The sequence below is a fragment of the Seriola lalandi genome, unplaced genomic scaffold, assembly GCF_002814215.2.
Source record: "Seriola lalandi dorsalis isolate HSWRI2012SDOR001 ecotype SW California unplaced genomic scaffold, Sedor1 jcf7180002054559, whole genome shotgun sequence".
Taxonomy (NCBI): Eukaryota; Metazoa; Chordata; class Actinopteri; order Carangiformes; family Carangidae; genus Seriola; species Seriola lalandi.
The window spans coordinates 1,065,818-1,080,681 of record NW_019525112.1 but is presented as its reverse complement, the minus strand read 5'-3'; the positions used below and the strand labels follow the sequence as shown (position 1 = coordinate 1,080,681).

The window sequence follows — 14,864 nt, the reverse complement described above, 5'->3', positions numbered from 1 at the left end:
TTACAGTACATACATCACAGTCAGCACTACATCATGAGAATTGCATCATGTGTATATAAACTCATTTACATACATTTTTCACTCTGTTCTATATGAAAATGTTTCATCCACAAAAGAGCGTCTTGGGACATAATCAAGAGTCACTAACTCAAGAAACTGTAGCGGCCCTTAATACTTAATTACTTAAATGAGTAAAGCACCTTACGCCTGCACATGACTATTCCATTTGATCAAAACCTGCTGATATAAAAGTCATAAACATTATAAGAGTTCTGTCAGTTTGCTAAATTAGTTGTAAACTAATTTTCCAAGAAAGTACTCAACTGTTTTCACCGTAATGTCATCCGAGGTTATTACGTTATTACGATTCAAAAGTAAGAATAAAAGTAGAAAATAACCCTGTACTCAACCCAGTATCACTCCAAAGTTTCTAAACTTGAGTGAACTAAATGGACGTTTATTTTAAGAACAAAATCCAGAGGGTTTGCAAAGTTCAGGGTAAACTCAGGTGTTATTTAGTCTTCCAGTTTTATGGTGGCTGTGATATGTAACAATGGGAGAGTCCTTTGGTTATAAAAGACTTAATATAATACTGCTGTCCTCGGGATGGGGCAAAGGTGACAAAAACTCAACCAAAGCCAAGCAAATCAAATATGCAAACGTTAAGAAAGTTAAATCATTACTGTGCTGATGTCTACGGTAAGGCTTTTTTTTTTTTAAGTCTCTGTTTAATAATTGTACCCAGAGTTCAACATGATTCTGATAATATCCTTCCTTTCTCAAATCCTCCAGGGAGACTGTAACTCTTGGTAATGTTATTGTTCATTTACACACAGTATTGAATTTTGTAGTCCATTAGGAAGAGGTAAAATCTCTAACAAACAGAGCTCAGGTGTCTCTGTTTAAGTACCTCAGGGAGAAAGAGGACTTCTCTTCAGTTCAATCCACAGCGATAAGTCTAAATGATGTTTACACATGATTTCATCAGTTTTTTCACACTCAGTGGGTACGTTTAATTTTACTGACTATAAGTCGAATTTTGAATGCATCATTTTTACCCATATTTGAATGTTTTTTCCCATAGTGATAGTGCTACTTTAACACAAATCTTCTAAATACTCCACCACTGACTTCCCTCAAAATTATACTTAAAGGCACCATATAAAATACTGTTTTCGTGAGACCTAATAAACATTTCCTTCCTCATGAAACACTTACAAACCCTTTTAGCTGATGTTTTGAGACCTGCATTAGATGCACCATTATTTTTTTCCTTCTCTTTTTTGGCACACTGCTGCTTCTTACATTGCATTACAGCCATAATGTGTATCGATAGATATGCGTATCTGTTGGTGGAAAGATGGACTGATATCCATTACCGTCGTTCAACAGTCTGCAGAAATGTGCATCATGTTGCCCCATGCTCACGCTGTACATATAGAATTGGTGACACAAACAATACAGGAACTCTATCACTAAACAATCACTGGAAGAAGTATTCAACACCTTTACTTTATTGAAAGTACAATGTAAAAATACTGTAAATGCAAATCTGCAAATAAATGTCCTGCATTCAAAAATGAGCTCAAGTAGAATAATATCATCAGCAAAATGTGCCAAAGTAAATGTTTTTTAAGAAAAATATATACACTCACAAAGCACTTTATTAGGCACACCTGTACACCTGCTTATTCATACAATTATCCAATCAGCCAATCACATAGCAGCAGAGTAATACATAAAATCCTGCAGACACAGGTCAGGTCACATCAAACATCAGAATGGAGAAAAAAAATGTGATCTCAGTGACTGTGGCATGATTGCCGGTGCCAGACGGGCTGTTTTGAGTGTTTCTGAAACTGCTGATCTCCTGGGAGCGTTTTTACTCACAATGGTGTGAAAAATGACCAAATGAAACAAAAACCATCCAATGAGCGGCAACTCTGTGGACAGAAACGCTTTGTTGATGAGTGAAGTCGAAGGAGAATGGCCGGACTGGATGGAACTGACAGTAAGGCAACAGTAACTCTCTTCACAACTGTGGTGAGTATAAAAGCATCTCAGAACGAACAGCGTGTTGAACCTTGAGGTGGACGGGCTACAACAGCAGGAGAGGACGTCACTGCTGTCGATCGAGAACAGAAATACGAAGCTGTGGAAGGAAACAGGCACATCGACACTGAACAGTTGAAGACTAAAAACATCAGTCTGCTCTGATGAATCTGGATTTCTGAAGAGGCACACAGATGGTCGGGTCAGAGTTTGGCATCAACAGCATGAATCCATTGACCCAACCTGCCTTTTGTCAACAGTCACGGCTGGTGGTGCTGGTGTAATGGTGTGGGGAATGTTTTCTTGGCACACTTTGCGTCCCTCACCAACCATCATCTGAATGCCACAGCCTGTCTGAGTATTGTTGCTGACCGTGTGCTTCCCTTTATGGCCACAATTTACCATCTTCTAATGGCTACGACGATCATGATAATGCACCATTAAGTAAAAGTCGTCTCAAACTGGATTCATGAACATGACAGTGAGTTCAGTGTACTTCAGTGGCCTCCCTAGTCAAGAGCTTTGGGATGTAGTAGAACTGGGGATTGGCAGCATAAATGTGCAGCTGACAAATCTACAGAAATGATGCGATACAATCATGTCAGCATGGAGCAGAATCTCAAAGATCAATGCCGTGAAGAGCCGAGGCTGTTTTGAGAGCAGAGGGAGGAACTACCCAGTAATATTATGGTGCTCCTGATAAAGTGCTCAGTGAGTGTATTATTATATAATTAGATTCTAATAATAATGCATCACTGCATAAGCATTCATTCAAATGCTGAAGCTGTTTTAAGTGAAGTTAATTGTTTGGTAGTTTAGGTCAGTGGATCACAATCTAAAAGATAAATGGGCTGCACTTACATAGCACTTTTCTACCACACACACTGATGATACATCAGGGGCGGTTTGGGGTTCAGGATCTTGTCCAAGGACACTTTGACATGCAGACTGGAAGAGCCAGGGATTGAACTACTGATCTTCTGATTAGTGGATAAAACGCTCTACCTCCTGAGCCACAACTGCCCCTAAATCTGGAGGTTGGGCCCCTTCCAAAAACTCACCAGATAAATATAGGGGATTTGTATTCATTTTTTTTTCTTTTACTTTTCTCTAGTTTTTGCTTATATTCGATATTTTCCTCTTTGGGACTCAGCAGTTATTTAAATGAAACCAGGTAAATGTTTCTTTGGTGGCACCTCTAAGTACTCTTAGATATCTTATAAATATAAATATAAATGTGACAGCGGGCCCCAGGAAATACTGTTTTTAATGTCAAATCTTAATCAATGAAGTAACTAGTAACTACAGTTGTCAGATATACAGTATGTAGTGGTGTAAAAAGTACAATATTTGACTCAGATGTAGTGTAGTAAAAATTTGAATATGTAGGCTACAAGTACTTAAATACAGTACTTGAGTAAATGAACTTAGTTACTTTCCAATATTGGTTTTCACATGGCGCTCAGGTAAAAAATATGAGTAGACGCTGGACTGTCTACTATAAATTTAGAACAAAAGCAGGAAATGGAAGAATCTGTGGAGGCTTGGGGGCGTCTGTCTCTCTGTTTGTACACACGGACACTCGCATGCAGGTGTGTGTACCTGCAGACCAGGCACTTAAGACTACTGATGATTTGGTGCTCAGAGCTCCCCCATTATAACACACACACACACACAACTCTAACCCTGCAGCCACTCACTCACCTCCAGCCTGGAGCCATGTTTGAACAATCGATACCAGGGGTCCCGGAACCACAACCAGAGGAGAGATGAAGTGAGTGGAAGGAGACAGGAATCTTCTTCAGCTCGGCTTAGCACTGATGCATTCACTGTCCATTACCCTCAGTCATCACCTTGTGTTTGCCAAAAGGCAAGAATTTCCATGACGCTGGTTGCCTGGACTGATGAATCCTCCAGTGCTGCAGGTGTGTGTCTATTTGATGTGAAACATAATCTCAGTGCTCTTTTCCACAGCGGCATCAAAGTATGCATATACTATACTGCAGCACCAGAGGCTACAGACATGAGCTGTAAAGTGTGTGTGTGTGTGTGTGTGTGTGTGTGTGTGTCCCCGCAGAAATGATTATCTGCAACCTGTCCTCATCAGCAGTGGAGCATCAGTAATCAACGTGTCATGCCAGCTTGTGATTACTGCGCTCAATGGGGAGAACTAGTCTGTCTCTTGATCTTGATTGGCATCCTCACGTGGCTTGTTTATCTCGGGTAAGAAGCTTTGCACATGACCTGCTCGTGCCAGCTAATTAGACCAGGAGAAAGACGAGAGGAGGGCCGCTTGAAATGATGGGAGCCGTTATCAGGGAGTCATTTGAGCATCCAGAGGCCAAGCACACGGCCCCACATCTCCACAGCAATAACATGCCTCGGAAAGCAGCAACATTTAAACCTCCCAAATGTACAGGTGGCACGGGAGACACAATTTTCTGCCTTTTGCCTTGTAGGAAAAACAAGAATATAACCTGTGACTGTGGCTCATCTCTAGCTCAGTACAGCACAACGATGCAGCTGGACAATCTGGCTAAAACGTATGATCTTGATATGTAAAACCTTGATGAGATGATTGATGCTGATATGAATCTGAACAATAATTTAGAGACTCCAGCGTTTGATAACACACCAGCCGAGACATTAATGAAAATCAAAATAATCAGATTATTGACACAACTAGGTCTTGTTATGACCACAACTGAAATAATCAAACAGGGTGTCAATAATCAGAATATAAAGCATATCAATGGAATTATGTTTAAAAAAACCCCAAAAAAACCCCAAAAACTAATTTCCACAACATGAAGCACACTGACATATCACTGCTGAAATATCTTTAGAAACAAGAGTAAAGTGAGATCAGGCCAATTTCTTACATCTTCATATTCATATCATTATGATGAAGGACAGTTTCTGAGTCATTCATATTGTAGTGCCAGTTCTGAGCTTATTAAATGTTTTCATTGTTGCAGTACCATGAAGGAAGGACGGGATGTACCCATCTCTTCAGAGTACTGTCACACTCCTGATGGACATTTTGAAAAATATGAAGCAGAACCTCTGATACGGCCTTTTTTAAAAAATTTTATTCCTCACACTGCAGTTCAACCTCTTCCAAAGGACTGAGGCAAAAACGCAATGTGCATTTATATATTCTGAAGAACAGAACCCTCTTCATCAACTCTGTAACAACTTGTTGATCCTTCATGCAACTGGCCAAGAGGTGCACTCACGTACCACATGAGGGCAGCAGTGTGTATCCACTACAGGTGCTTTTACTCAAGGGGGCTTCAGATCAGTAAAAGCTTGAATAACGTGGAAACGTTCCTGCATCTAATCTCATTTAAGAACTCAGAGAAATCTGTCAGATGTTTTCAATCTACAAAATCAAACCACAAACCAAAATGAAGTGGACAAATGCAAAATGATCATAATGCCTGGACACGGTGCATGATCTTTTTTTTTTCTCTCTACTCAAATCTGGTCTATAAATTCTCCTCAACCTCATTTATTTAAAATGTCCTGCAGTTTAAAGATTTATTGTAAAACTGAGAGGAGGCCAGTCACTATTTAGATACAAAAATTATAGTTTATTTGGACTAATGTGATAAAATATGGCATAGTGGGATTGTTGGATCATTTCTTAATTACTGTCAACCCCATATTACCATGTTTTTTCTTTTATACCAAAGAACTTCTCCTCGTGAATGATTGAATCATATTGTTTCAACTAATCCAAACAGCCACAATATGTCACACAGAAAGAAGTTTCTAGTCCTTTTGTCCACAAAAACAATATAACTACGTCATGAACATATATGACTATAGGTTATTTTCAGTCTGTGCTTTACTAGACGTCAGTTAATATATTTGAAATCAACATATAAGATTAATATTGTCAGTGTCCACAAACAGACCAGTCCAGACCAGACCGGATCAGTGTTTTTTTTTTTTGTTTTGTTTTGCTGTCCACCCCTCACACACACACACACACACACACACACACACACACACACACACACACACACACACACACACGCACGCCACCCACCCTATATGACATTAGCCCTCCACTCTCCTCTGCTGCACTCACTCGCGCTCTCCATGCGGTTCACTTGACAGAGGCGCAGCAGCGCGCCGCGCTCCTCCCCTCTCCTGGTGTGCACCGATCCTTGATTAACGCATCTGCGGTACTTAGAGGCGGAGAAATAAAACCGAAAAAGTACTTAAACTGCTATTTTTTTCTTTTTCGTTTCAGGGAAGCAATGCCTTACCTCATTCTGCAGGCCAAGTGAGACGGACTATGGATGCAGAGTCCGGGTATTTCACCACTTCAGAGACTCAGACAAAAATTGACACCAAGTCAGAGATGAACTTTTAATAGGCTAAGTCTAGACAACGCTAAATCAGAAACATGGATCTGTATGCGCAAAATGAGACCTCTACTTCCCCGGAGTGCGTCGGAGCGCAGACTGACGTGCAGCACAGCGGAGCCGGTAACGGGAGTTTGGAGCAAAACATCACCTGCAACGCCGTCACACTCGTACCCCGGCGCACGAGGCAGAGAGGTGAGCGAACTCACACATGACTCAACATTTACCTCCATAAAATGTCGTATAGTGTATATTTCTACTTTTTAGTGTGAAGTTGTCATATAAATTGATTTAACTTACATCCCGTCAGAGATGAAAAGGAAGCAAAACTACAATACTGCAAGAAAGTTCACTGTGGCTTTCCTTTAAATAACCCAATTCAGCTGAAGGTTAGGCTGTCAGCGCAGGATCACAGATGTGTGAGGCTGGAAAGCCAGCTGATCTCCAATTTCAAAGGAGGGTAAACAGATTATTCATGAAATTCACTTCCCTCAAATAACTGGCCCACATAAAAGGAAAAAGAATCAGTGGAACTTTTTTTTTTTTTTTTGCTTGAATTTTAAAAAATGTTTATGAAAGACATAGTTCACATGAAGTAATTTCCTAGTTGGAGTGATTTTGGTAAATCTCTGGGAGTAGGTTATGATCCTGATGTGCTTATTAGGTAAAGCTGAGTTATTTGGTTCTATGTTGTTTTATTTTAAGAAATTAATCAATGGGGTTACAGTGGAATACAAATCAGAGAGTAAACACACACACACACACACACACACACACACACACACACACACACACACACACACACACACACACACAGAAAGAGAGAAACAGTAAGGAGTCAAATCCTGGCCACACAAGGGATTTATTCACACACAAAAAAAAAAAAAACAGTCAGATGGCTGCATATCTGGACTGTGCCTCATTTTCCTGTGTTCTGCTTTTTCTGTACTTTCAAAACACTTTATCCAAAATCCAGGGTGTAAGGTTAGAGGGTGTCGTATGTTATACAGATCTTAAAACCCACTGACGCCAATTTGTGATTTTGAGTGATATAAATGAAACTGATTTGACTTGAGCTTGTGAACTAGAGAGAACACTGAAGTGCGTCATCACTCCTGCAATTTCATCACAGTCCTCTCTCCACCTGCTACTTTCTCAATCAACACTTGCTATTTCCGTCCCTAACAATTGTTTTTCAGTGTTTCCATATGCCGATGAGGTGTGTGTGTGTGTGTGTGTGTGTGTGTGTGTGTGTGTAGATGAGGTGTGCTTGTGTGTGTGTGTGTGTGTGTGTTTGGGGTGAGGGGGGCTGGGCTACGTGTGTATAAAAGACACTGCAGAGATTGAGCACCTTCATTGAGCTGGTGAGAGCATCATAAGTGAGAGATAGGAGCTTCCCAACTGTTGACACACAGTATTATATTCTCAATGGTTTCAGTTAACTTCTGTCATTCCTACCTTTACCTGAAATCAGTCATTTCAAGCACTCAGGGATGGGTATGACTCATTATGCTGAGCTAAATCAGTATTTAGCAAATTACAAACCCACCAAAGACACATTTGACAGGTACAGATGTCTGGCGAGAATTGCAGCAGCACAGTTAAGGGTGGAGCTTAATCCATTTCTATGCTGCACTATTTAGTTATTTCACACACGCGGTGTCACTCAAAGATTATCACTTCCTTCCAGTGTAGCTTTTCACTCCCTTTTTTCTCTCTATTTTGCATTCCCACTGTAACGTCTAACAGGACTTTGCACCCGTCATATAAAGGGCAAAAATCAGGATGTGTGAGCCTTTGTATTACTGCTGTCACCATCTTCAGTCAATCCCTCACTCCAGAAATCAATTACTTTTCCACCATGTCCACTCATTCTTCCCATCTACTCTTTCCGTCCGTGACGCCGCTGCTGTGTTTGTGTAGGAGATTGAGTTGTGTCACATTCAAATTCCCACCTGCTCGCACTAATATTTCACTATACCAGGGAGGTCTGAGCATTTGCCTGTGACTATGTCACATTTCACATTTTTTGTTATTAATGATATAACATGTTTAAAGCTGCCAAAACATATCTATGTAATGTAAGCTAGTGTTCATAGTTGCCACTGTGGCAGAAAACATGCACAGCTTTGTCTTCATCAAGCTGTAAAGGACATGTTTAATATCTATGATGTTGTCTGTGGCTCTGAAGGAGCTTTGTCAAGTTGGAGTGAATAACACTTAAGATTTTACTAGGTTAGGGCTCTGATTACTTTATTAAAGTAAAGCCAGTATTAGAATGTGATGTAGGAGTTTGAGAGACATTTACCAGACAGGGCTGGTCAACACACAACCTTTTTTAAAATCTGCCAGGTGCTAATGCATTATGCAAAATGCACCCAATGTGTCACTGATATCTCTCTAAAACATTTCAGCATTTAAATATGTCACAGCTGTGTGAGATTTTCAGAATGGATATTGGCATCGACCCCTGACACAGCCTCCAAACCAGAGCAAGCACACCTCAAAGCGAGGAAAAACCTTGTCCAGCGATCAGGGGAAACATATCGCTCTATCGAGCGGCATCAAAATGTTGTCACATTGAATGCAGCCCAGGTGTTGTCTCTGTGATTTGGAACGAAAAGCTGCAGACTCTAAGTGCTTCGTGGCACATGGTTTGACATCCCTGACGTAGACTTGATGTTAAAGTGTCTTTAGCAGATGCCTGTCACACCCTGTTTACTACACAAGATATAGGTGAACAACAATAGAGTCAATAAAAATGTCAGGATTATCTCGGATTCTGGCTGGTTGTAGTGCAATTCATCGTAAGCTACAGCAGTGGGAGATTGTTACTTTGGAGATGATAATGACGGAAACAAAAGAGAGGTTATCAGTCACTTGCCAGGAACACCCTGTTCAATCCCGGAACACAAAGCAGTTTATTCCTTACACAACAAAGACCCGGCCCTGCTTTTCATTTCCCCCTTCTCTGCCACCACCGTGCTCCACCTCACTCCTGTTTGTATGTATTTCACTACCTCCATCACTCAAACACTCTCATCTCACTCTCCCTGTTTGTTGAGACCTTAGATGCCTGTGCTGTGTGCCGTGCTGTTTTGTATTTTGACCGCCGTGACCACAGGCACTGCGAATTTCCTGCTGTAGTCCGTCAGTCAGCAGACAGTGGTTTTCGTTAAGCGCCTCCATCAACTGTTCTGGGGTGCACTTGGCTTAGTGACAAGGTTCAGATGACATTTACCATGCTGGATTAGCCACTAGCTGTGACATTTACCAATACCTTGGTCTTACAGGAGCAGAGCTGGCTTTGCACTGATAGGTGAAGCCACCATGGGCCAACTGGGATAGACTGTGACGCACACTTCATATGTATTAGCCAGAGAGGGGGAGTGTGATTCATAGTCAATATAATGTCTGATACACTGAGTGAAAAAAATGAATTCTTAAATATTCATGACTGGAATACGAACGTCATTATTAATTCATCCACTATTTCGTTGCATATGTAATAATAGCCTCTGCCACTGAAGTAAACTTTTAGCTTGAATCACTTCAGTGTTATTGTTAGCATCTGTTCATCAGCCTTTCACACCCAACACTGAAATTCCTGGTAAAGTAACAGTAATGAAGTGTTAGAACCAACCTGACATGGAAGTACCAATAACTGGACTTCTTCGAATGGCCGCTTGAGGCTGGCTCCAAAAACGAGTCACTCCCCACAGACTCCCATATTAAAATGCCCAACTTTACAGCAGAGATAAACATGTTTACAGCCTGGTACAAAAAACAGTTTTGGTCTCTACAGCTAATTTCCTCCTTCATGACAAATGTACAGGGGGTGAATTTTTATATAACTCACTTGTTCAAATTTTACTAAGGCTTAAAGTTCTGCATAATTGAGGGAGTGCCGCTTTGAGCGACAGGTCGGTTAGCGTATGACTGCCACAAGCCAGCATGCACTGAAGTCTCAGCTCGACACGCACCCCCCCTCCTTGCCCAATTTGTATTAGCCGCGGTTTTGGCGGGGTCAGGTACTGGCAAGATGGGGACGGCGAAACGTCCCACTCTGAGCTTCAAAACCCCTCTTCAGAAACCTATGGATGACGTCACGGAGGCCACATCCATTTTTATTTACAGTCTATGGTTAAAACTGATTCACTGACTCATTTGCACAGTTGAATTAAACTGTGTAAAATGTGTATTACATACGGTCGAGTCCAAAAATCTAAGACCTACACTTTCCCATCCACTTGAATGGAAAAGTGTGTGAACACAAGGGTGTCTGATATCAAAGACTGTATGTATGTAATGTAACCAAATCCAGATACATTACTGAGATATGTGCAGGTAATGGACTCTGATAAGATATAAATGGCATATTAATTGCACCCGTGAATCTGTCAAGATTATTTCAGGTAATTGCGAAGGAGAAAACTCTGGAAATTCCAAAGTAATTTCTTTCCGCAACCTGCTCAGCTGCTCACCGTGCCTCCGGTCTGTAAACAGAGAGCAGACTGTGTTCCAGAGCCAGTGGTCAGACATGGCTGATGGGCACTGCACACACACTCATGAAAGCACAACCCACAACTCCACTGCCACAGGCTTCCCTTCTGTCATTTGGCTCCCTGAACTGCAAATAACCCTAACCCTCTGAATAATTGATGGGGCCGAATGCTAACAAACCTTGCCAAATGGTCACTGTTGATTTCTGTAATGACTTAATCTTAACTATGAAGGTGTTGCTCCAGTGTTTAATTAAACTTGCACTGAGCCTCTAGCTTCACTGCAGTGTGGTACAGAGATGTGAGCTGGCACAAAGAGCAGTGATGGTGCAGGAGGCAAGGGAAAAGGCAAAGGGACTGAAAAGGAAGGGATGTAAATTAGTTTGTGAGTTGCCGCTCTGCCAGGTGCTCAGCTATTGAAAATCATGAACCTCATCAGAGTTAAAAGGAATAGTTCGACCAACTTTATTTCATCCTGTTACAAACAAGGAAATATGTTTCCAAATTAGTATTTTGCTATTTGACTGGCATATTTCACCAATTCTGTGAGCATACAAAACAAATGTGAAATTCTTAATTAATTATGTTCAAGATATTTAATATTATTATATTAAGGAGATTCATAATATTCAGGAGGACTGAATCTTTATATGTAATCATATGTACATGTAATAACAAAAATCCACAGCTCTATGTCACTCAGTAGTTTATCAGAATAATATAACTATACTACAGGGACTTAGACAGTGTCTGATTAAAATAATCACACAGTAGCTTATGGGAAATCATAAGCTTATGAAAAGCTGATTTCTCTGTCATTAGCTTTGTAGTTATACCTCATGACTTTCTCCAACTTACTGTATCATATCATGTAGAAACAGATGCCCTGTTTTAGCTACCCAACAGTGAGTAATTTAATAAGTCTGTATATCTGTGGGTGGAATATTCATTATACAGAACCAAACTGCAGCCAGCAACAGTTAGCAGCTACTGTGGCTGATGAGCAAAGTGGAATATTAAGGAGCTGAAGAGCCAGATATTTTCATTGGGAGGTGGTGGAGACCAAAAACAAAGTTAAAAGAGAGTGAATGTTGGATTTAAATGTTGCTCCATAACTGATGGATAAGTGAATATGAAACTGTTTGCTAACATGTTCACCATATCAACTTAAAAGGTGATGACATGTCAATGTCAATATTGTGTTCACAACAAGTTTAAAAAAAACAAAAAAAAAAACAAATGCAGGTTTACTCTCTTACCGTCACAATAAAGCCTGAAGAGAAGCTGCAGACCTGTCCGTGTGTCAAGAAGCAAACATTCTGGTCAACCCCAGGCTGGAAGCCAACAATCATAATTTCATGATTTAAACTGTCTTGATGAACACTGTAGTTTTATGCAGTAGTCTGAATAAGTCAAGTGAGGCTGTGGAACAGAGGAGAGCACTCTCTGTATATAGTATAAATATTAATCTGTCCCACATATTGGCCACATGAGTGCAGGTAAAGTGCTGGTGAGGTGAGGTGATTAATACAAATGTGTCTGCCCTACACACATGATCATTAGCAGCTATTGGAAGTTCCTGCCTGAAGGAAAGAATGAATGTGCTGAGGGAGTTATCAGCGTTTCCCACACAGCCAGAGAGCACGCACGAAGGCTAACTGACTCCGATTAGGCAGAAGCTAACATATTTCATTTGGCGGGAGAGAGAGAGAGAGAGAGAGAGAGAGACAGTAATAAAGGAGAGAGAGAGTGCTGGTTCTTCTCTCTTACCAATCATCTGTCTGCACATTTACATTACACTCATGCAGATGCATGTGCACCCTCATGCGCACAGAAGCACAAAATTAAACATTTTAGGCGCTGACATTTGCAAGCTTGTTCTCGTGAAGACACTCTGATGCTCTGCCAGTAGAACAGTACCCACCACATTAGAGGCTACTGCTTTTTATTTGCATGGGAGTGTGTGAGACAGATGGTGAAGCCACATGCCATTGGATGCGAAGACTGTATGTGCATGAGTGTTTATGTGGAGAGGGAGAGGGAGAGGGAGAGAGAGAGACAGAGTGACTTACTGACTTTTGCTGACCACGCTGAGCCTGAATCACTAAGCCTGCAAGTGATACAAAAACATTTCCGAGTGGCTGGGTGGAGGCCAGAGCATTAAATCAATTGAGTGACAAGCCGTCACCCTGCTTTCATATATGAACCCCGGGTGTCCACGTGGTTTTGCAGAAGCTAAATCCTCCGTTTGATGTTCCTCTTTCACTTTGTGTCAGCTCTTGTGCAGCAGACCTTTCCTGCTCGACTCGCCTTTTGATAAACACACAGATGAGTGGTGTTCAGATAATGTGCCCCAGCCAGTTGTGCACAATTCACATATTTACGTCTGAGGGGGATTGCTGTAAATGAGTATGAGTCAGATTCAGGATTACAATGAACAGATATGACGCAGGCCAGAGGAAATAAGGCTGAAATAAATTGTCTTTTGTTCTTCATGCCATTTGTGATGCTGAGGGTCAATGATTTTCTGATCCTTAAAGAATAACCCTCAAGGTATTGATAGAGAAAACATTAATCAATGATACCAACTGATTCTTAAAAAAAAAACAACTGTTACTTATTGTTAGCACAATCTAAAAAGCTGTGTTTTCCTGACAGGATGAAAAATGGCATCACATATGAGTCATGTAGCTGTGTGGCTGGCATTGCTGCTTTGTTCCTGTGTTTTTTTTTAAGGCTTTTCATGGTATTAAGGCTTCAGTGTGTTTGGTTGTGCATGCACCTACAACTGTGTCAATGAAGTTTGGTCTTATGTTTGAGTGAATTTGATTTCTGTGCTGTGGATGTGGTGCACATGGGTGCCTCTAATCCCCAGGATACAGGCGCAGGTAACCCAATAAAAAGTGTTATGTCTAAGCAGGGGGTTAGGTGACGATAACAGAGGAAGCAGATAACATGGACTTTATAGGATATGATCCAGTGAAGCTGCTAATGGCTGAAGGCACCGACAGGCTTTGGGCTGCATGCTACAGTATTTTGTACTTTACAGTATTCTGTATTTGCGGGTGGAAAATGTTAATGTTGGTACTTAAATTTGACTTACAATGAAGGAACTGGTAATGGCACTTAAAGATTGAAAACATAGAGCTAATTAATACTAATTGGCTATGGTGGGCTGCCTTTGTACCAGCTACAAGCCATTAGCTACTGATCTGAATGTTTATCACATGTAGATGAAATGTTTTTCAGTGTTTCTGAGATCATGCAGCCTCAGATCAAAACACAAAATAACCAAATGCACATAAGAATAAGGATAATTAAAGTAAAAAAAAAAAATGTATAAAAAATGATTTTAACTTGGGTATAAAGTCATTGTTATACCTTAAAATATTAACTCTTGTTTCCATCCAATATTGAATTCCCAGTGGCTCTAGTTACAATCATATTTTTAACTATCTGTTGTACTCAAATGTGTTCATTTATTTTGTAACAGTGATCTAATATGGTATCACTACGCAGTACATTAATGTGTGTAGCCTACTTCTATTAATGTAGGCATGTTAATATCTGGTATCCCTGGCTCTTATGGAGTTTTATTTCAGTCTCTGCATCCTATTGAGAAATTACCCAAATAAAGGGGAAAAGATTTGTTGGCCATTTGGATTCAGCTGACACAGGGAATAGTGAATTAGTGACAATATATAACAAATCTACAATGCTAAAGCCCCAGTGACAATATTGTACTTCACTTTGGGTATTGGACTTTAATATCTCTACTACTACTCTACATCCCTCATTGTCTTGGAGAGTGGGGGGGTGGGGGGGGGGGGGGGGGCAAGAGCACAGCCTAATCCGGCAGGGGAGAGTTTAGCTCAAAAAGGCTTCTCTCCTTGACTCTGCCTCCTTCAAAATGGCCGCCACTTTCTCCAAC

General features: G+C 40.8%; 1 protein-coding gene across 1 annotated transcript in view; it reads left to right on the top strand.

Annotated features, from left to right (window-relative positions):
• Positions 1-6,265: 6,265 nt before the first annotated feature.
• cckbrb (cholecystokinin B receptor b) overlaps positions 6,266-14,864 on the top strand; it is a 26,869-nt gene continuing 18,270 nt past the window's right edge. Inside the window, exon 1 of the mRNA XM_023415980.2 lies at positions 6,266-6,626. Coding sequence (XP_023271748.1) covers positions 6,473-6,626 — 154 coding nt within the window. The 5' untranslated portion in view covers positions 6,266-6,472. The remainder of the gene's footprint in view (positions 6,627-14,864) is intronic.